The following is a 22,213-nucleotide window of genomic DNA, read 5'->3' as shown; positions in this document are numbered from 1 at the left end:
AAGGAGAAAACTGATTACCATCCTCATTTGGTATACCAAAGATTGCAGTAATAAAGTTAGGTTGTAAATCGATGTTCCCAATTGAGGAAATGGTAACGAATATGTCCTTCCAATAGTTATGTAAAGTGGGACACGACCAAAACATGTGGGTCAGTGAAGCCACTTCTGAATGACATCTGTCACATTGAGGGTTAATATGAGAATAAAATCGAGCAAGTTTATCTTTAGACAAATAAGCTCTATGTACAATTTTAAATTGTATTAAAGCATGTTTAGCACATATAGAAGAAGAATTAACCATTTGTAAAATTTTTTCCCATTTATCTGTTGGTATATTGTATCGAAGTTCTTTTTCCCATTGTTGTTTAATTCTATCAGACATCTCTGGTTGTATCTTCATAATCATGTTGTAAATAAAAGCAACTAATCCCTTCTGACAAGGATTTAAGGTAAAAATCAAATCTGAGAAATCCGTTGAAGTTGAGTTGGGAAAAGATGGTAAAACTTTATGTAAAAAATTTCTGATTTGTAAATATCTGAAGAAATTAGATTTAGGTAATTTAAATTTATCGGAAAGTTGGTCAAAAGACATCAAAGTACCTTCAAAAAAAAGGTCACAAAAACATTTTATACCTTTCCTTTTCCATATGCTAAAGGCTTGATCTGTCAAGGAAGGTTTAAAGAAAAAATTAAATAAAATAGGGCTATCAAGAACAAAGTTTTTCAGAGTAAAAAATTTCCGAAATTGAAACCAAATTCGTAATGTGTGTTTAATAACAGGATTAGATATCTGTTTATTGAATTTAACTAAATCAGCAGGAAGAGAAGAACCAAGAACAGAGAATAAAGAATATCCCTTTACCTCATTGCATTCCAAATTTACCCACTGCGGACACAATAATGAGTCCAAATCTAATTTCCAATACGTTAGGTTACGAATATTATTCGCCCAATAATAAAATCTAAAGTTAGGTAAAGCTAAACCACCATCTTTTTTAGATTTTTGTAATTGCCTTTTACTTAACCTGGGGTTTTTATTTTGCCACACAAATGAGGAAGTTTTTGAATCAATGTTGTCAAAAAAGGATTTAGGAATAAAAATTGGTAAGGCTTGAAATAAATATAAAAATTTCGGTAAAATCATCATTTTAATAGCATTAATCCGACCAACTAATGATAGGAATAAGGGAGATCATCTTGTAGTAAGATGTTGTATTTGAAGAAGCATAGGTAAAAAATTCAGTCTAAATAAATCTTTATATTTCTTGGTAATTTTTATACCTAAATAGATAAAATTATCAGTAACAACTTTAAATGGAATCCTGTCATTCAATAAAGTTTGCGCGTTTAAAGGGAATAATTCACTCTTATCTAAGTTTAATTTATAACCAAAAAAACTACCAAATTGAGCCAACAAGGATAAAATAGTGGGAATAGATCTATCAAGATCAGAAATATATAACAGCAAATCATCAGCATAAAGTGATAATTTATATGATTTCTCATTACGGGTAATACCAAAAATATTAGGAGATTCACGAATAGCAATGGCTAAAGGTTCTAATGCAATATTAAATAATAAAGGACTTAAAGGACAACCTTGTCTCGTACCACGAGATAATTGAAAAAAGGAGGATCTATAATTATTTGTAAGAACAGAAGCAACAGGTTTAATCCATAGTTTAATCCATGATATAAAATTAGGACTAAAATTAAAATTTCTCAGTGCATTAAATAAATATGTCCATTCAACTCTATCAAAGGCTTTTTCAGCATCTAATGAGATAACACATTCTGGGACTGTGGGTGATGAAGTATGAATTATATTAATCAATTTTCTAACATTAAAAAAAGAATACCGATTCTTGATGAAACCAGTTTGATCTTCTGAAATAATCTGTGGTAGTACCTTTTCTAATCTAGTGGCTAAAATTTTTGTAAGAATCTTAGAATCTACATTTAATAATGATATAGGGCGATAAGATATACATAAAGTAGGATCTTTATCTTTTTTTAAGAATTAGAGAAATAGTAGCTTCATAAAAAGATTGAGGTAATCTCTTCTTAGCAAATGCATCGTTAAAGATTTCACATAACCAAGGGGAAAGCAAAGAAGAAAAAGTTTTGAAAAATTCTACAATATAACCATCAGGACCAGGAGCTTTCCCTGAATTCATTGATGAGACAGCCTCACCTATTTCGGCCATAGAACAAGCTACGATCTTCACCAATCAGTTTAGGAATATTCAAATTGTTAAAAAAAATTATCCATCATGGACAGGTCACCATCAAATTCTGATTGATATAAAGATTTATAAAAATCTTGAAAAGTATTATTGATTTCTTTATGATCAGTAGTTAAATTACCGTCTTGTTTACGAATTTTAATAATTTGTCGCTTGGTCGAAATAGCTTTTAATTGATTAGCTAACAGTTTACCAGTTTGATCACTGTGAATATAGAATTGAGCTCTGGTCCTAATTAATTGATTTTCAATTGAAGAAGATAATAATAAGCTATGTTCCATTTGAAGCTCAACTCTCTTCTTATAAAGTTCTATGGTAGGAGTCACGGAATAAATCTTATCAATTTCCTTAATTTTATCCACTAATAAAGCAATATCTAAATATCTTTGTTTCCTTTTACCAGCGGAATACGAAATAATTTGTCCATGGATAAAAGCTTTGAAAGAGTCCCAAAGTATTCCTCTGTCAATTTCTTCAGTATAGTTTGTTGAGAAAAACAAATCAATTTGCTGTTTTATATAGGTGACAAATTCTGGGTCTTGAAGCAGAGAAGCATTAAGTCTCCAAGATCTAACATTATTGGAAAAGTCCGGAATCTTAATAGATAACTTCAAAGGTGCATGATCCAAAATAGTAATAGAATCATATTTACAATCAATAACATCCGTTAATAACCGATGATCAATAAGAAAGTAATCAATTCTAGTCTACAAGTCCATTCGCTCCAATCTTTCAACATATTACAGTCCCGCCATCACGTGAATTAACCTTGTGAACCTACCTTGCACTCCCTCAATAGCAAGAATGTCCTTCCTCAAATTTGGAGACCAAAACTGAACACAATATTCCAGGTGTGGTCTCACCAGGGCCCTGTATAACTGCAGAAGGACCTCTTTGCTCCTATACTCAACTCCCCTTGTTATGAAGGCCAACATGCCATTTGCTTTCTAAACTACCTGCTGTACCTGCATGCTTACTTTCAGTGACTCATGAACAAGGACACCTAGATCTCGTTGTATTTCCCCTTTTCCTAACTTGCCTCCATTCAGATAGTAATCTGCCTTCCTGTTCTTGCCACCAAAGTGGATAACCCCCACATTTACCCACATTAAACCGCATCTGCCCACTCACCCAACCTGGTCAAGTCACCGTGCATTCTCCTAACATCCTCCTCATATTTCACACTGCCACCCAGCTTTGTGTCATCTGCAAATTTGCTAATGTTACTTTTAATCCCTTCATTTAAATCATTAATGTATATTGTAAATAGCTGCGGTCCCAGCACCGAGCCTTGCAGTACCCCACTAGTCACTGCCTGCCATTCTGAAAAGGACCTGTTAATCCCTAATCTGTGTTTCCTGTCTGCCAACCAATTTTTATCCATGTCAGGACCCTACCCCCAATACCATGAGCTCTAATTTTGCCCACTTATCTCTGATGTGGAACCTTATCAAAGGCTTTCTGCAAGTCCAGGTACACTACATCCACTGGCTTTCCCTTGTCCATTTTCATAATTACATCCTGAAAAAGATTCCACAAGATTAGTCAAGCATGATTTCCCCTTCATAAATCCATGCTGACTCAGACCAATCCTGTTACTGCTGTCTAAATGTGCTGCTATTTCATTTTTTATGATTGACTCCAGAATCTTCCCCACCACTGATGTCAGGCTAATTGGTCTATAATTCCCTGTTATCGCTCTCTCCCTCCTTTCTTAAAAAGTGGGATAACATTAGCTACCCTCCAATCCTCAGGAACTGATCCTGAATCAAGAGAACTTTGGAAAATGATTACCAATGTGTCCATGATTTGTAGAGCCACCTCCTTAAGTACCCTGGGATGCAGACCATCAGGCCCTGGGAATTATCAGCCTTCAGTCCCATCAGTCTACCCAACACCAGTTCCTGCCTAATGTGAATTTTCTTCAGTTCCTCCGTTACCCTAGGTCCTCTGGCCACTATTACATCTGGGAGATTGTCTGTGTCTTCCCTAGTGAAGACAGATCCAAAGTACCTGTTCAACTCAACTGCCATTTCCTTGTTCCCCATAATAAGTTCACCCTTTTCTGCTTTCAGGGGCTCATCTTTGGTCTTATCTAATTTTTTCCTCTTCATATACCTAAAGAAGCTTTTACTATCCTCCTTTATATTCTTGGCTAGCTTACCTTTGTACCTCATCTTTTCTCCCTGTCTTGCCTTTTTAGTTTTCTTCTGTTGCTCTTTAAAAGTTTCCCAATCTTCTGGCTTCCCACTCACCTTTGCTATGTTATCCTTCTCTTTTATTTTTATACTGTCCTTGACTTCCCTTGTCAGCCACAGTCATCCCCTAACCCCCTTAAAATCTTTCTTCCTCTTTGGAATGAACTGATCCTGCACCTTCTGTATTATTCCCAGAAATACCTGCCCTTGTTGTTCCACTGTCATCCCTGCTAGGGTGTCCTTCCAGTCAACTTTGGCTAGTTCCTCCCTCATGGCTCCATAGTCCCCTTTGTTCAACTGTAATACTGACACTTCCGATTTTCCCTTCTCCCTCTGAAATTGTAGATTAAATCTAATCATGTTATGGTCACTACCTCCTAATGGCTCCTTTATCTCGAGTTCCCTTATCAAATCCAGTTCATCACACTACACTAGATCCAGAATTGCCTTCTCGCTGGTAGGCTCCAGTACAATCTGCTCTAAGAATCCATCTCAGAGGCACTCCACAAACTCCCTTTCTTGGGGTCCAGTACCAACCTGATTTTCCCAGTCAACCTGCATGTTGAAATCCCCCATTACAACTGTAGCATTACCTTTGCAACATGCTAATTGTAACTCTTGATTCAGCTTGCACCCTATATCCAGGCTAATATTTGGGGGCCAGTGGATAACACCCATTAGGGTCTTTTTGCCATTACAATTTCTCAGTATCCATACTGACTCGACATCTCCTAATTCTATGTCACCCCTCGCAAGGGACTGAATTTCATTCCTCACAAACAGAGCCACCCCACCCCCTCTGTCCTTTCAATAGGACGTATATCCCTTGAATATTCATTTCCTAGCTCTGGTCCTCTTGCAGCCATGTCTCTGTTATTCCTACAACATCATACTTGCCAATTTCCAACAGAGCCTCAAGCTCCACTTTATTTCATATACAATATTTTTAATCCATCACTCCCCTCGCTTCTCACATCCATCCCTATTGCACTTGGCCATACTCTCCGATCCCTTCCTGAGCTTTCTGCCCCTTTAATTCTGTCGTCTTTCTTCACTTTTCTTATTCTCACTTTCCCTTTAACTCCATCCTTATATTTGCAGTTCGTCTTCTCTTCCCCCCCCCCCCCCCACTTATTAGTTTAAACACACCTGTGTAGCAGTGGCAAGTCTGCTTGCCAGAATGCTGGTCCCCTGCCTGTTAAGGTGCAACCCGTCTCCTTTGTACAAATCATCCTTACCCCAAAACAGATCTCAGTGAATATAAAATACTGCTTACCACAGCAGCTCCTCAGACACACATTCAGATCCGATATCTCCTTATTCCAGCCCTCACCAGCACTAGGAACTGGAAGCAAACCGGAGATAACCACCCTGGAGGTCCTTCTTTTCAGCCTTCTTCCGAGTTCTCTGAAGTCTCGCTGCAGAATTTCTTTCCTCTTCTTCCCGACGTCATTTGTGCCGACATGTACTACCACTTCTGGCTGTTCACCCTCACCCTTGAGGATGCCCTGCAATCAGTCCATGACATCCTGGATCCTGGCACCAAGGAGGCAACACACCATCCTTAAATCCCACCTGTTACCGCAGAAACCCCTTTCTGTACCTCTCACTATAGAGTCTGACATCTGTCTCCTCGGTTTTGCTTCAGTGCCAATTTTTGACTCGCAGACCTGTCCGCTTCTCATACTTGTAGTGTCTTCTGATCCAACAGCTTCCAAGAGGGTACAACATCAGTGGCTAGATGTCTATGATTCTAACCCTCATAAATCTGCTCTTGACCTTTGTGCCCACAGGTTCTGGACATTGGAGATAGTCTGACCATTCCCGATGAATTCACTGAGGAGGAAAGAAAATCAGGAATGTGGTGGAGACAGCTGCTGTCTGGGGCAGTGGCTGGGGCAGTCTCTCGTACTGGTACTGCTCCCCTTGATCGTCTGAAAGTCCTAATGCAGGTAGGCACGTGCAGGCAGAAATCTCAAAGGGAGGCTTGTTCTCCCTTTTTTGCCTTTCACACACTTGCAGAGACCAGCACCAAGACTAATGTAAGAGTGACCCTACGTTTTCACAGTTCAAGCAGTAAATTAAGTTGTTGTTTTGTAGTATTATGTCACCTCAAAAGGAAACCTGATGCCAGAGAAGCCAGTATTCAAGTAGAATCTATGGGGAGGGAAACAGATAACATTCAGGGTGAAGGTTGTTCGTTAGAAAAGCCAGACCTGCAGTAATCTTTAAATTTTCATTTTAATTTAAATACAATCTCACAAAGCACAGGAGCTAACATCCCAGAATTAGGAGATTGCTATGTCCATTAGATGGATAGCTTTCAGAGAATCTGGTCAACATTACTGCTCTAATATCACTCCAGTATAGTTGGAATTGTTATCCACCAGAAGAGAAGCAGCTATGGTGATATTCCAAAAGTCTAATAGTTCAGTCCTCAGCTAATCGGGGTCTCATTTCACTGGGTTCATTGTCTAACATGTAAATGAAAAGAGAATTGTCAATTCAAGTCAAATTTATTGTCATTTAACTATATACCTGTATACAGCCAAATGAGACAATGTTTCTCTGGACTAGGGTCTAAAACACAGTACTATACATAACACACAATAACTCAGGAAAGTAAGAATTAAATCTACAAAAGAATTACACGTAGATAGGGAAACTAAGAGGGCATAAATTAAATAATGTAGGGTATGGTGCAAATTAGCCTGTGACTCTTCAAATGTGATGCGGCAGAGAGTTCAGAAGCCTGATGGTCTGAGGGAAGAAGCTGTTTCCCATCCTGACCATTCCTGTTGTTATGCATTGGAGTCTCCTGCTTGATGGTATAGAATGTCAAAGAGGATGCTAGATGGATGGAGGGATCTTTGATAATACAGAGGTCCCTGCTCAATGGATGGCAAGGAGACCCCTATGATCCTCTCAGCCATTCTCACAGTCCTTTGTAGGGACTTACTGTCCGATGCTATGCTGCCCCTATACCAGATGGAGATGCAGCTTGTCTGGATGCTGTCAATTCTGCTCTTGTAAAATTCAGCTAAGATGGAAGTGGTGGGGAGGTGGGGAGCCTTACTTTTGTATTGTTCTGCTCTGGTTGAACCGGGAGATCCACTCTGTTCTGATGCCTAGATCTGCAAAATTCAAAGCACACCCTAACCTTTACAACAAATCAGATGTGTCCTTAATGAGGTTAAAATTTTCACTATATCTTGGTACATGTGGGAATGATAAACCAATACCAATCTGGTACCAACGAGGAGTCGAACCTGCCGAATTATTAGACTCCTGTTTTCTGTCAAATAATACACAGCATGTTTATTCATGTAACAAATTTTGAAATGTTTTAATCCAGGTACATGCTTCCAAATCAAATCAGATGAGTGTGTACGGTGGATTTAAGCAGATGTTGAAGGAGGGTGGAGTAATGTCCCTGTGGAGAGGCAACGGTATGAATGTAATAAAGATCGCCCCGGAAACAGCAATCAAGTTCATGGCCTATGAGCAGGTACTGCTTTGTCAGAGTGTGAGTCATAGAGAAACTAAAAGGGCATGCAACAGGTTGACCTGGAACTTTGCACCGAAATCATCAAAATTACTTTATTGTCAGCAAACAATTGATACTGGAGCGTATCATCACAGCAGTATTTGATTCTGCACTTCGCGCTCCCTAAAGTAAAAATCGAAATAAATATAATAAAAATTTAAATTATAACCATATAACAATCACAGCACGGAAACAGGCCATCTTGGCCCTCCTAGTCCGTGCCTAACCCTTAATCTCACCTAGTCCCACCTACCCGCACTCAGCCCATAACCCTCCACTCCTTTCCTGTCCATATACCTATCCAATTTTACCTTAAATGACACAACTGAACTGGCCTCTACTACTTCTACAGGAAGCTCATTCCACACAGCTATCACTCTTTGAGTAAAGAAATACCCCCTCGTGTTTCCCTTAAACTTCTGCCCCCTAACTCTCAAATCATGTCCTCTAGTTTGAATCTCCCCTACTCTCAATGGAAACAGCCTGTTCACGTCAACTCTATCTATCCCTCTCAAAATTTTAAATACCTCGATCAAGTCCCCCCTCAACCTTCTACGCTCCAATGAATAGAGACCTAACTTGTTCAACCTTTCTCTGTAACTTAATTGCTGAAACCCAGGTAACATCCTAGTAAATCGTCTCTGCACTCTCTCTAATTTATTGATATCTTTCCTATAATTAGGTGACCAGAACTGCACACAATATTCCAAATTTGGCCTTACCAATGCCTTGTACAACTTTAGCATTACATCCCAACTTCTGTACTCAATGCTTTGATTTATAAAGGCCAGCATTCCAAAAGCCCTCTTCACCACCCTATCTACATGAGACTCCACTTTCAGGGAACTATGCACAGTTATTCCTAGATCTCTCTGTTCCTCTGCATTCCTCAATGCCCTACCATTTACCCTGTATGTTCTATTTGGATTATTCCTGCCAAAATGTAGAACCTCACACTTCTCAGCATTAAACTCCATCTGCCAACGTTCAGCCCATTCTTCTAACCGGCATAAATCTCCCTGCAAGCTTTGAAAATCCACCTCATTATCCACAACACCTCCTACCTTAGTATCATCGGCATACTTACTAATCCAATTTACCACCCCATCATCCAGATCATTTATGTATATTACAAACAACATTGGACCCAAAACAGATCCCTGAGGCATCCCGCTAGTCACCGGCCTCCATCCCGATAAACAATTATCCACCACTACTCTCTGGCATCTCCCATCTAGCCACTGTTGAATCCATTTTATTACTCCAGCATTAATACCTAACGACTGAACCTTCTTAACTAACCTTCCATGTGGAACTTTGTCAGAGGCTTTGCTGAAGTCCATATAGACTACATCCACTGCCTTTCCCTCGTCAACATTCCTCGTAACTTCTTCAAAAAATTCAATAAGGTTTGTCAAACATGACCTTCCACGCACAAATCCATGCTGGCTACTTCTAATCTGATCCCGTCTATCCAGATAATTATAAATACTATCTCTAAGAATACTTTCCATTAATTTACCCACCACTGATGTCAAACTGACAGGTCTATAATTGCTAGGCTTCCTTCTAGAACCCTTTTTAAACAATGGAACCACATGAGCAATACGCCAATCCTCTGGCACAATCCCCGTTTCTAATGACATATTAAAGATCTCCGTCAGAGCTCCTGCTATTTCTACACAAACTTCCCTCGAGGTCCTGGGGAATATCCTGTCAGGACCCGGAGATTTATCCACTTTTAAATTTCTTAAAAGCGCCAGTACCTCCACCTCTTTAATTGTCATAGGTTCCATAACTTCCTTACTTGTTTCCCACACCTTAGACAATTCAATATCCTTCTCCTTAGTGAATACCGAAGAGAAGAAATCATTCAAAATCTCTCCCAACTCCTTCGGTTCCACACATAGCTGACCACTCTGATTCTCTAAGGGGCCAATTTTATCCCTCACTATCCTCTTGCTTTTAATATAACTGTAGAAACCTTTCGGATTTACTTTCACCTTATTTGCCAAACCAACCTTGTATCTTCTTTTAGCTTTTCTAATCTCTTTCTTAAGATTCCTTTTACATTCTTTATATTCCTCGAGCAATTCCTTTACTCCATGCTGCCTATATCTATTGTAGACATCCCTCTTTTTTTGAACCAAATTTCTAATATCCCTTGAAAACCATGGTGCTCTCAAACCTTTAACCTTTCCTTTCACCCTAACAGGAACATAAAGATTCTGTACCCTCATAATTTCACCCTTAAATGACCTCCATTTCTCTATTACATCCTTCCCATAAAACAACTTGACCCAATCCACTCTCTCTAAATCCCTTCGCATCCCCTCAAAGTTAGCCTTTCTCCAATCAAAAATCTCAACTCTAGGTCCAGTCCTATCCTTCTCCATAATTATATTGAAGCTAATGCTATTGTGATCACTGGACCCGAAGTGCTCCCCAACACATACATCTGTCAGCTGACCTATCGCATTCCCTAACAGGAGATCCAACACTGCCCCATCTCTAGTCGGTACTTCTATGTATTGTTGCAAAAAACTATCCTGCACACATTTCACAAACTCTAAACCATCCAGCCCTTTTACAGAATGAGCTTCCCAGTCTACGTGTGGAAAATTAAAATCTCCCACAATCACCACCTTGTGTTTACTACAAGTATCTGCTATCTCCTTACACATTTGCTCTTCCAACTCACGCACCCCATTAGGTGGCCTATAATACACTCCTATCAGTGTTACTGCACCTTCCCCATTCTTCAATTCCACCCAAATGGTCTCCCTAGAGGAGCTCTCTAATCTATCCTTCCAAAGCACCGCCATAAGATTTTCTCGGACAAGCAATGCAACACCTCCTCCTCTGGCCCCTCCTACTCTTATCACACCTGAAGCAACTAAATCCAGGAATATTTAGTTGCCAAACACACCCTTCCTGCAACCATGTTTCACTAATAGCTACAACATCATAATTCCAGGTATCAATCCACGCTTTAAGCTCATCCACCTTTCTTACAATGCTCCTAGCATTAAAATAGATACATTTAAGATACTCTCCATCTCCTCCTCTCTTTCCATCCCTAACAATGCATTCAAATTTATTATCCTTTTCTTTCTTCTCCCCTACATCTTCGGGCTGAGTGCATCCCTTCTCCATCACCTGCCTTTCCTCCCTCACACACTGTCTATTTACTTGCTCCACTGGTGACCTAACCTCCTCTCCCATAGTCTCCTCAAATAGTCTCCCGCCCCCCCATCTTACTAGTTTAAAGTCCGCCCTGTAGCCCTAGCAAACCTCCCCGCTAGGATATTGGTCCCCCCACGATTCAAGTGTAACCCGTCCTTCTTGAACAGGTCACTCCTGCCCCAGAAGAGGTCCCAATGATCCAGAAACTTTAATCCCTGCCCCCTGCTCCAATCCCACAGCCACACATTCATCCTCCACCTAATTCTATTCCTACTCTCACTGTCGTGTGGCACAGGCAGTAATCCCGAGATTACTACCTTTGCGGTCCTTCTTCTTAACTGCCTTCCTAACTCCCTATACTCTCGTTTCAGGACCTCTTCCCCTTTCCTTCCTATGTCATTGGTACCTACATGTACCACGACCTCTGGCTGTTCACCCTCCCACTTCAGGATATCTTGGACGCGATCAGAAACGTCCCGAACCCTGGCACCAGGGAGGCAAATTACCATCCGGGACTCCCGGTCACCTCCACAGAAACGCCTGTCTGAGCCCCTGACTATTGAGTCCCCTATTACTATGGACCTCTTTCTTCTAACCTTACCCTTCTGAGCTACAGGGCCGGAGGCTCGGCCACTGTCACTCCCACCAGGTAGGCTGTCCCCCCCAACAGTACTCAAACATGAGTACTTATTGTCAAGGGGTACAGCCACTGGGGTACTCTCTAGTACCTGCCTCTTCCCCTTCCTGACTAACCCACCTATCTGCCTCCCGTGGTCCCGGAGTGACCACCTGCCTGTAAGTCCTCTCTATCACCTCCTCACTCTCCCTGACCAGGCGAAGGTCATCGAGCTGCAGCTCCAGTTCCCTAACTCGGTCCCTCAGGAGCTGCAGTTCGGCGTACCTGGCGCAGATGTGGACGTCCGGGAGGCTCGGAGACTCCAGGATCTCCCACATCCGACACCGAGAACAACAAGCTGCCCTCACACTCATACCTCCCAAATAACTGAAAATACAAGAACTAAAAGATAAGCCTACTGTGCCCTCTTCTGCCTAAGCCCTACACTCTGCTCCCTGTGCACTCCGCTGCCCGCAAATGAAGCTGCCCGCTTCTTAAGGCGGCGTTCTTTATATATCTTCCCTCCTTCCCGGGCCTCCTTCACGCGCCTGCGCAGTCCCGCCTCTCAGAACTCCGATCTGAGAAGCAATTGGACAATTTGAAAATGGCCGCCGCCGCACTTCCTCTCAAGCCTCGCTGTCCTCTTCCAAAAGAGAACTACCTCACTCAGTATCTCCTTTATATCTCCTTTATATACCTTCCCTCCTTCCTGGGCCTCCACGCGCCTGCGCAGTCCCGCCTCTCAGAACTCCGATCTGAGAAGCAATTGGACAATTTGAAAATGGCCGCCGCCGCACTTCCTCTCAAGCCTCGCTGTCCTCTTCCAAAATTATTATAAATCATAATTAGAAAATAGAAAAGAGAAAGTAAGGTAGTGCAAGTCAGGTCCGGATATTTGGAAGGTACGGCCCAGATCCGGGTCAGGATCCGTTCAGAAGCCTTATCACAGTTGGAAAGAAGCTGTTCCCAAATCTGGCCATACGAATCTTCAAGCTCCTGAACCTTCTCCCAGAGGGAAGAGGGACAAAAAGTGTGTTGGCTGGGTGAGTTGTGTCCTTGATTATCCTGGAAGCACTGCTCCGACAGTGTGCAGTGTAAAGTGAATCCAAGGATGGAAGATTGGTTTGTGTGATGTGCTTGGCTATGTTCACGATCTTCTGCAGCTTCTTCCGGTCTTGGACAGGACAACTTCCATACCAGGTTGTGATGCGCCCTAGAAGAATGCTTTCTATGGTGCATCTATAAAAATTAGTGAGGGTTTTTGGGGACAGGCCAAATTTCTTCAGCTTTCTCAGGAAGTAAAGGCGCTGGTGGGCCTTCTTGGCAGTGGACTCTGCTTGGTTAGACCAAGTCAGGTCATTTGTGATATTCACCCCAAGGAACTTAAAGCTTTTGACCTGTTCCATCTGCGCACCACCGATGTAAATGGGGTCGTGTGGTCCACTACTCCTTCTGAAGTCAACAACCAATTCCTTTGTCTTACTGATGTTGAGGGATAGGTTATTGTCTTCGCACCATGCCACCAGGTTCTTAATTTCCTGTCTGTACTCAGACTCATCATTACCCAAGATACGGCCTACAATTGTGGTGTCATCAGCAAACTTGTATATTGAGTTCAATGGAAACTTGGCTACATAGTCATGGGTGTACAGTGAGTACAGCAGGGGGCTGAGTACACAGCCTTTTGGGGCACCGGTGCCCAGAGTGATTGTAGAGGAGAACTTGTCCCCTATTTTAACAGCCTGGGTCCTGTCTGTGAGGAAGTTGAAGATCCAGCTGCAGATCTGGGTGCTGAGACCCAGGTTCCGGAGCTTAGGAATCAGTTTATTTGGAATGATGGTATTAAAGGCAGAGCTGTAGTTTATGAAAAGGAGCCTTACGTATGTGTCTTTTTTCTCCAGGTGTTCTAAGGAGGAATGTAGTGCCAGAGAGATGGCATCTGCCGTTGATCTGTTGCTCCGGTAGGTGAATTGCAAAGCGTCAAGGTTGATCGGTAGGTTATGGTTGATGTGTGCCATAACCAATCGCTCAAAGCACTTCATAGCAATTGATGTCAGAGCCACAGGTCGATAGTCATTCAGGCATGCCAACTTGCTTTTCTTCGGCACCAGGATTATCGTTGCCTTCTTAAAACACTAGGGGATCTTAGACTGAAGCAGGGAGCAGTTGAAGATGTTAGCAAACATAATTAGCAGAATTATGTACAGTGAGGACATTGTCAAAACTGGATACTTGGCAGATGGAATATAGGGATGCTTATGGTCATGCCCTTTGGTAGAAGGAGTAAGACCATAAGAGAGAGAAGCAGAATTAGGCCATTTGGTCCATCAAGTCTGCTCTGCCAGTCAATCAAGGCTAATCCTTTTTTTTTCCCTCCTCAACCCCACTCTCTGGCCTTCCCTCTGTAACCTTTGATACCGTGTCCAATCAAGAACCTATCCAACTTCACCTTAAATACACCCAATTACCTGGCCTCCATAGCTGCCTCTTACCAATCACCCAATGCTCTAACCATGCCAGTAACTTTCTTGAAATACTGTGAGTTCTTATCTTGATTAGCAGCCTCATGTGTAGCACCTTGTAAAAGACCTTCTGAAAGTCCAAATATACAACATCCACTGCATCCCTTATATTTATCCTACCTGTAATCTCAGAGAATTCCAACAGGTTTGTCAGGCAAGATTTTCCCTTAAGGAAACCATGCTAACTTTGTCCTATCTTCTTCTGTGTCACCAAGTACTTGATAACTTCATCTTCAACAATTGACTCCAATATCTTCCTGACCACTGAGGTCAGGCTAACTGGTCTATAATTTACTTCCAGCTGTCTTCCTCCTTTCTTAAAGAGTGGAGTGACATTTGCAATTTTGCAGTCCTCTGGTACCACGCCACAGTTCAATGTTTTTTGAATGACTATTACGAAAGCCTCCACAATCTTTACCACTACCTCTTTCAGAACCCGAGGGTGCAGTTCATCTGGTCCAAGTGACCTATGTATCCTTAGGTCTTTCAGCTTTTTGACCACCTTCTCCCTTGTAATAGTAACTGCATTCACTTCTCTTCCCTCACACCCTTCAACGTCTGGCACACAGCTAGTGTCTTCTACAGTGAAGACTGATGCAAAATATTCATTTAGTTCATCTGCCATCTCTTAGGCTCAACAACAAAGGACTCTAAAAAGCCATCTAGTAGGCATTCAACAAACTCACTCTCATGAATCCATTACCAACCCAATTTTCCCAATTGGCCTGCATTTTGACTATCTTAACTTTGCCCTTTTCTATTTCCCATTTAAATCTGTTGTCCCCATCCCAGCTACTGTTGGGAGGCCTGTATATGGGGAGCTTAATGTAACCATATAACAATTACAGCACAGAAACAGGCCATCTCGGCTCTTCTAGTCCATGCCGACACTTACACTCACCTAGTCCCACTGGCCCGCACTCAGCCCATAACCCTCCATTCCTTTCCTGTCCGTGTACCTATCCAATTTTACTTTAAATGACAATACCGAACCTGCCTCTACCACTTCTACTGAAAGCTCATTCCACACAGCTACCACTCTCTGAGTAAAGAAATTCCCCCCTCGTGTTACCCTTAAACTTTTATCCCCTAACTTTCAAATCATGTCCTCTTGTTTGAATCTCCCCTACTCTCAATGGAAAAAGCCTATCCATGTCAACTCGATCTATCCCCCTCATTATTTTAAATACCTCTATCAAGTCCCCCCTCAACCTTCTATGCTGCAAAGAATAAAGACCTAACTTGTTCATTCTTTCCCTGCAACTTAGGTGCTGAAACCCAGGTAACATTCTAGTAAATCTTCTCTGTATCTCTCTATTTTGTTGATATCTTTCCTGTAATTCGGTGACCAGAACTGTACACAATACTCCAAATTCAGCCTTACCAATGCCTTGTACAATTTTAACATTACATCCCAATTCCTATACTCAATGCTCTGATTTATAAAGGCCAGCATTCCAAAAGCTTTCTCCACCACCCTATCCACATGAGATTCCACCTTCAGGGAACTGTGCACCATTATTCCTAGATCACTCTGTTCTACTGCATTCTTCAATGCCCTACCATTTACCATGTATGTCCTATTTGGATTATTCCTACCAAAATGTAGCAACTCACACTTATCAGCATTAAACTCCATCTGCTGTTGTTCAGCCCACTCTTCTAACTGGCCTAAGTCTCTGCAAGCTTTGAAAACCTACTTCATTATCCACAACACCACCTACCTTAGTATCATCTGCATACTTACTAATCCAATTTACCACCCCATCATCCAGATCATTAATGTATATGACAAACAACATTTTACTACTTCAATATTAATACCTAAAGATTGAACCTTCCTAACTAACCTTCCGTGTGGAACCTAGTCAAAGGCCTTACTGAAGTCCATATGGACAACATCCACTGCTTTACCCTCGTCAACTTTCCTCGTAACCTCTTCAAAAAATTCAATAACATTTGTCAAACATGACCTTCCACGCACAAATACATGCTGACTATTCCTAATCAGATCCTGTCTATCCAGATAATTATATATACCATCTCTCAGAATACTTTCCATTAATTTACCCACCATTGACATCAAACTGATTGCTAGGTTTACTCTTAGAACCCTTTTTAAACAATGGATCCACATGAGCAATACACCAATCCTCCAGCACCATCCCCGATTCTAATGACATTTGAAATATTTCTGTCAGAGCCCCTGCTATTTCTACACCAACTTCCCTCAAGGTCCTAGGGAATATCCTGTCAGGACCCAGAGATTTATCCACTTTTATATTCCTTAAAAGTGCCAGTACTTCCTCCTCTTTAATTGTCATAGTTTCCATAACTTCCCTACTTGTTTCCCTTACCTTACACAATTCAATATCCTTCTCCTTAATGAATACCGAAGAAAAGAAATTGTTCAAGATCTCCCCTATCTCTTTCGGCTCCACACATAGCTGTCCACTCTGATTTTCTAAGGGACTAATTTTATCCCTCACTATCCTTTTGCTATTAATATAACTGTAGAAACCCTTTGGATTTATTTTCACCTTACTTGCCAAAGCAACCTCATATCCTCTTTTAGCTTTTCTAATTTCTTTCTTAAGATTCTTTTTACATTCTTTATATTCCTTGAGCACCTCTTTTACTCCATGCTGCCTATATTTATTATAGATCTCCCTCTTTTTCTGAACCAATTTTCCAATATCCCTTGAAAACCATGGCTCCCTCAAACTTTTAACCTTTCTTTTCAACCTAACAGGAAAATAAAGATTCTGTATCCTCAAAATTTCACCTTTAAATGACCTCCATTTCTCTATTACATCCTTCTCATAAAACAATGTAAAGGAACCCTTAGGAAGTAGTGGTCATAATATGATTGGATTCATATTGCATAAAAGAGAATAAAGAAAATTACAGAGGCATGAGAGAGAAGCTTGCCCAGGAGGAGGATATTGGCAGGGATGACGGCAGAGCAGAGATTGCTGAAGTTTCTGGGAATAGTTCACAAGACTAATGATAGATCTGTCCCACAGAGGAACGGATTCTCAAATGGCAGGGGTAGGCAATCGTGGCATGCAAAGAAAGTTAAGGACTGCTTAAAAGCTGAGGAAAGGGCATGTGAGGTAGCAAAGTAAGTAGGAAATTGGATGATTAGGAAGCTTTTAAAATTCAACAAAAGACCAATAAAAAAGTTTTAAGAAAGGAAAAGATTGAAAAGTAGAGCTTTGAGGACATTCGGACATTCCAGAGCTCCAATCAGTATCTGGAGCAGAGCACTGCAAATTAAATAAAATTTAAAAAGAGACAAGCGGGGTGGCCATTGTTGGGAGTAGGCCAATGGTGAGAATAGGAGTGTCAGGATTTGACTCGAGGCTGAGGCCAAAGAAACCGGTTAGAGGATTTGGTTTTGGTTGCCTATTGTACAGTGCAGACAGGATGGCAAATGTGACAGTGGAATGCTCCTCCTGTAGGATGTGGGAATGCATGGAACCTGACAGTATCCCTGAGATGGAGGAAGAGGTGGTTGGCTCTCAAATAGAGAACACTTGAAGACAGTGCGAGAGGGAGGATGGGCAGGTGATGGAGAAGGGACACATCCAGACTGATGATTTGATATGTGTCTATTTTATTGCAAGGGGTATTATGAATGAACTTAAGTGGATGAACTTAGAGCATGGATCAGTACTTGGAGCTGTGATGCTGTGGCCATTACAGAGACTTGGATGGCTCAGAAGCAGGAATGGTTACTTCAAGTGCCAGGCTTTAGAAGTTTCAGAAAGGACATAGAGGGAGGCAAAAGAGGTGGGGGTGTGGCCCTGTTGATCAGAAATAGTGTCACAGCTGCAGAAAAGAAGGAAGTCATGGTGGGATTGTCTACAGAGTCTCTATGGGTGGAAGTTAGAAACAGAAAGAGGTCAGTAATTCTACTGAGTGTTTTTTATAGACCACCCAATAGTAACGGACTTTGAGGAGCAGATAGGGAGACAGATTCTGGAAAGGTGTAATAATAACAGGGTTGTCATGATGAGAGATATTAATTTCCAAAATACGGATTGGCATGCCCCTAGAGTGAGGGGTTAAGATGGGGTGGAGTTTGTTAGATGTGTTGAGGAAGGTTTCTTGACACAATATGTGGATAAGCCTACAAGAGGAGAGGCTGTACTTGATCTGGTATTGGGAAATGAACCTGGTCAGGTGTAAGGTCTCTCAGTGGGAGAGCAGTTTGGAGATAGTGATCACAATTCTATCTCCTTTACCATAGCTTTGGAGAGGGATAGGAACAGACAAGTTAGGAAAGCGTCTAATTGGAGTAAGGGGAAAAATGAGGCTATCAGGCAGGAATTTGGAAGTATAATTTGGAAACATGTTCTCAGGGAAACGTACGGAAGAAATGTGGCAAATGTTCAAGGGATATTTGTGTGGCGTTCTGCATAGGTACATTCCAATGAGACAGGGAAAGGACGGTGGGGTAAGTGAACCATGGTGTACAAAGGCTGTTGTAAATCTAGTCAAGAAAAAAAGAACAGCTTTCAAAAAATTATGTAATGATAGAGATCTAGAAGATTATAAGGCTAGCAGGAGGTAGCTTAAGAATGAAATTAGGAGAGCCAGAAGGGGCCATGAGACGGTCTGGGCGAGCAGGATTAAGGAAAACCCCAAGGCATTGTACAAGTATGTGAAGAGCAAGAGGATAAGATTTTAGAGAATAGGACCAGTCAAGTGTGATAGTGGAAAAGAGTGTATGGAACTGGAGGAGATGGCAGAAGTACTTAATGAATACTTAGTTTCAGTATTCGCTACGGAAAAGGATCTTGGCAATTGTCGGGATGACTAACGGCGAACTGAACTGCTTGAGCATGTAGATATTATGAAAGAGGATGTGCTGGAGCTTTTGGAAAGCATCAGTTGGATAAGTCACCGGGACTGAACGAGATGTACCCCAGGCTACTGTGGGAGGTGAGGGAGGAGATTTCTGAGCCTCTGGCGATGATCTTTGCAGCATCAGTGGGGACGGGAGAGGTTCTGGAGGATTGGAGGGTTGCAGATGTTGTTCCCTTATTCAAGAAAGGGAGTAGAGATAGCCCAGGAAATTATTGACCAGTGAGCCTTACTTTAGTGGTTGGCAAGTTGATGGAGAAGATCCTGAGAGGCAGGATTTATGAACATTTGGAGAGGCATAATATGATTAGGAATAGTCAGAATGGCTTTTTCAAAGGTAGGTTGTGCCTTACAAGAGTGATTGAATTTTTCGAGGATGGCTTATTGAGAAAATAAGGAGGCATGACATTGCTTTTTGGATCCAGAACTGGCTTGCCCACAGAAGGCAAGGAGTGGTTGTAGACGGATCTGTTCTGGGACCCCTGCTCTTTGTGATCTTTATAAATTACCTGGATGAGGAAGTGGAGGGATGAGTTAGTAAATTTGCTGATGACACAAAGGTTGGGGGTATTGTGGATAGTGTGGAGAGCTGACAGAGGTTACAGCAGGACATTGATAGGATGCAAAACGGTGCTGAGAAGTGGCAGATGGAGTTCAACCCAGGTAAATGTGAGGTAGTTCATTTTCATCAAATATGATGGCAGAGTATAGTGTTAATGGTAAGACTCTTGGCTGTGTAGAGGATCAAAGCGATCTTGGGGTCCGAGTCCATAGGAGAGACTCAAAACTGTTGTGCAGTTTGACTGTGGTTTAAAAGGCATATGGTGCATTGGCCTTCATCAATTGTGAGACTGATTTTAGGAGCCAAGAGGTAATGCTGCAGCTATATAGGACCCTGGTCAGACCCTACTTGGAGTACTGTGTTCAGTTCTGGTCGCCTCATTACAGGAAGGATGTGGAAACCATAGAAAGGGTGCAGAGGAGATTTACAAGGATGTTGCCTGGATTGGGGAGCATGCCTTATGAGAACAGGTTAAGTGAACTCGGCCTTTTCTCCTTGGAGCGACAAAAGATAAGAGGTGACCTGATAAAAGTATATAAGATGGTGAGAGGCATTAATCATGTGGATAGTCAGAGGCTTTTTCCCAGGGCTGAAATGGCTAGCATGAGAGGGCACAGTTTTAAGGTGCTTGGAAGTAGGTACAGAGAAGATGTCGGGTAAGTTTTTCACGCAGAGAATAGTGAGTACGTGAAATGGGCTGCCAGCAATAGTAGTGGAGACGGATACAATAGGGTCTTTTAAGAGACTCCTGGATAGTTACATGGAGCTTAGAAAAATAGAGGACTGTGAGTAACCCTGGGTAATTTCTAAGGTAAGAACATGTTTGGTACAGCTTGGTGGTCTGAAGGGCCTGTATTGTGCTGTAGGTTTTCTATGTTTCTATGACTACACCTGCGGGAAGTGTGGCCAACTCCAGCTCATGAAAGACTACATTAAAGAGCTGCAGCTGGAGTTGGATGAACTTTGGATCATCCGGGAGGCAAAGCAGTTGATAGATTCGACTTTTGAGCAGCTGGTTACATACCGACTGCAGAATTCAGGAGTAGATGGGTGAACACTGAGAGAGAGGGAGAAAGAAGTCAGTTCAGTGTTCCCCTGAGGGATATATCAGCATCAGGTATATCCCTTTGGATACTGCTGAGGGGGAATCACCTATCTGGGCAAGGCAGCAGCAGTCAGACCAGTAGCACTGTGGATGGCTTTGAGCCTCAGAATGGTAAGGTGAAGTCAGGCACAGCAGTAATCATAGGGGACTCGATAGTTCGAGTGACAGATAGGAGATTTTGCAGCAGCAAAAGATAGTGTGTTGCCTCCCGGGTGCTAGGGTCCAGGATGACTCTGAGCTGTTGCAGAATTTTCTTGAAGGAGAAGTTGAGTAGCCAGAGGTTGTGGTACATGCTGGTACAGGCAGGAGAGTGGTAGAGGTCCTGCGCAGTAAAATTGGAGAGGTGGGAAGGAGGACCTCCAAGGTGGTAATCTCTGGATTACTCCCAGTGCAACGAGCTAGTGAAGGTCAGAGCAGGAAGACAGCGCAGACAAGTGAGTGACTGAGGAGATGTTGCATGGGGCAGGGTTTCAAGTTCTTGGATCATTGGAATCTTTTCTGAAGAAGGGTGACTTGTACAAGTGGGACAGGTTGCACCTAAACTGAAGGGTATCAATATCCTGGGAGGGAGGTTTGCTAATGCTGTTAGGGACAGTTTAAACTAGATTTGCAGGGGGATGGGAACTGAAGCGAAGAGGCAGAGGATGGGACAGTTGACGCACAAGTAGTGACAGCTTGTAGGAAGTTTATGAGGAAGGATAGAGCAAAGATGCACTGAAGTAAATGGTTTGAGATGTGTGTATTTCAATGCAAGCAATATCATAAGCAAGGCAGATGAACTTAGATCATGGATCAATATGTGGAAATATGATGTGGCCATTACAGAGACTTGAATATCTTGGGGCAGAAATGGCTGCTGTGTGTGCCAGGCTTTAGATATTTCAAAACTCAATGCATAAGGATTCAACATCTCCAATCCTATGTCACATCTTTCTACTGATTTGATGTTCCTTTACCAGCAGAGCCATCCCACCCCAACTGTCTTTCTTTCTATCCCTCCGATACAATGTGTAACCTTGGGCATTCAGCTCCCAACTACAACCATCCTTCAGCCACAATTCAGTGATGGCAATCTGACAATTTTACCTGACAATCTGTAATGTTGCAACAAGGTCATCCACCTTATTTCTTATACTCCATACATTGAGATTTATCACTTTGAATGCTGTAGTTGCTAACCTTTTTGATTCTGCATCCCTAGTGCAATGATACTCACCCTGCTGGCTGCAACTTTGTCCTACTTGCCTGCCCTTCCTGACAGTCTGACTGCACACTATCTTTGCATTTTTACCATCCGTCCTATCATGAGTCTGTTCACTCTGATTTCCACTCCCCTGCCAAATTAGTTTAAACCCTCCC

The 22,213-nt window shown here is 42.0% G+C and overlaps 1 protein-coding gene across 1 annotated transcript in view; it reads left to right on the top strand.

Moving 5' to 3' along the window:
- Positions 1-22,213, top strand: part of LOC132401644 (mitochondrial adenyl nucleotide antiporter SLC25A24-like) — an 88,184-nt gene that overhangs the window by 49,210 nt on the left and 16,761 nt on the right. The window contains exons 4-5 of the mRNA XM_059983658.1: positions 6,238-6,396; positions 7,800-7,952. Of these exons, the coding sequence (XP_059839641.1) occupies positions 6,238-6,396; positions 7,800-7,952 (312 nt within the window). The remainder of the gene's footprint in view (positions 1-6,237; positions 6,397-7,799; positions 7,953-22,213) is intronic.

This window comes from Hypanus sabinus, chromosome 11 (assembly GCF_030144855.1).
Source record: "Hypanus sabinus isolate sHypSab1 chromosome 11, sHypSab1.hap1, whole genome shotgun sequence".
Classification (NCBI taxonomy): domain Eukaryota; kingdom Metazoa; phylum Chordata; class Chondrichthyes; order Myliobatiformes; family Dasyatidae; genus Hypanus; species Hypanus sabinus.
Note: the sequence above shows the minus strand (reverse complement) of the source record. Positions and strands in the feature narration are given on the sequence as shown.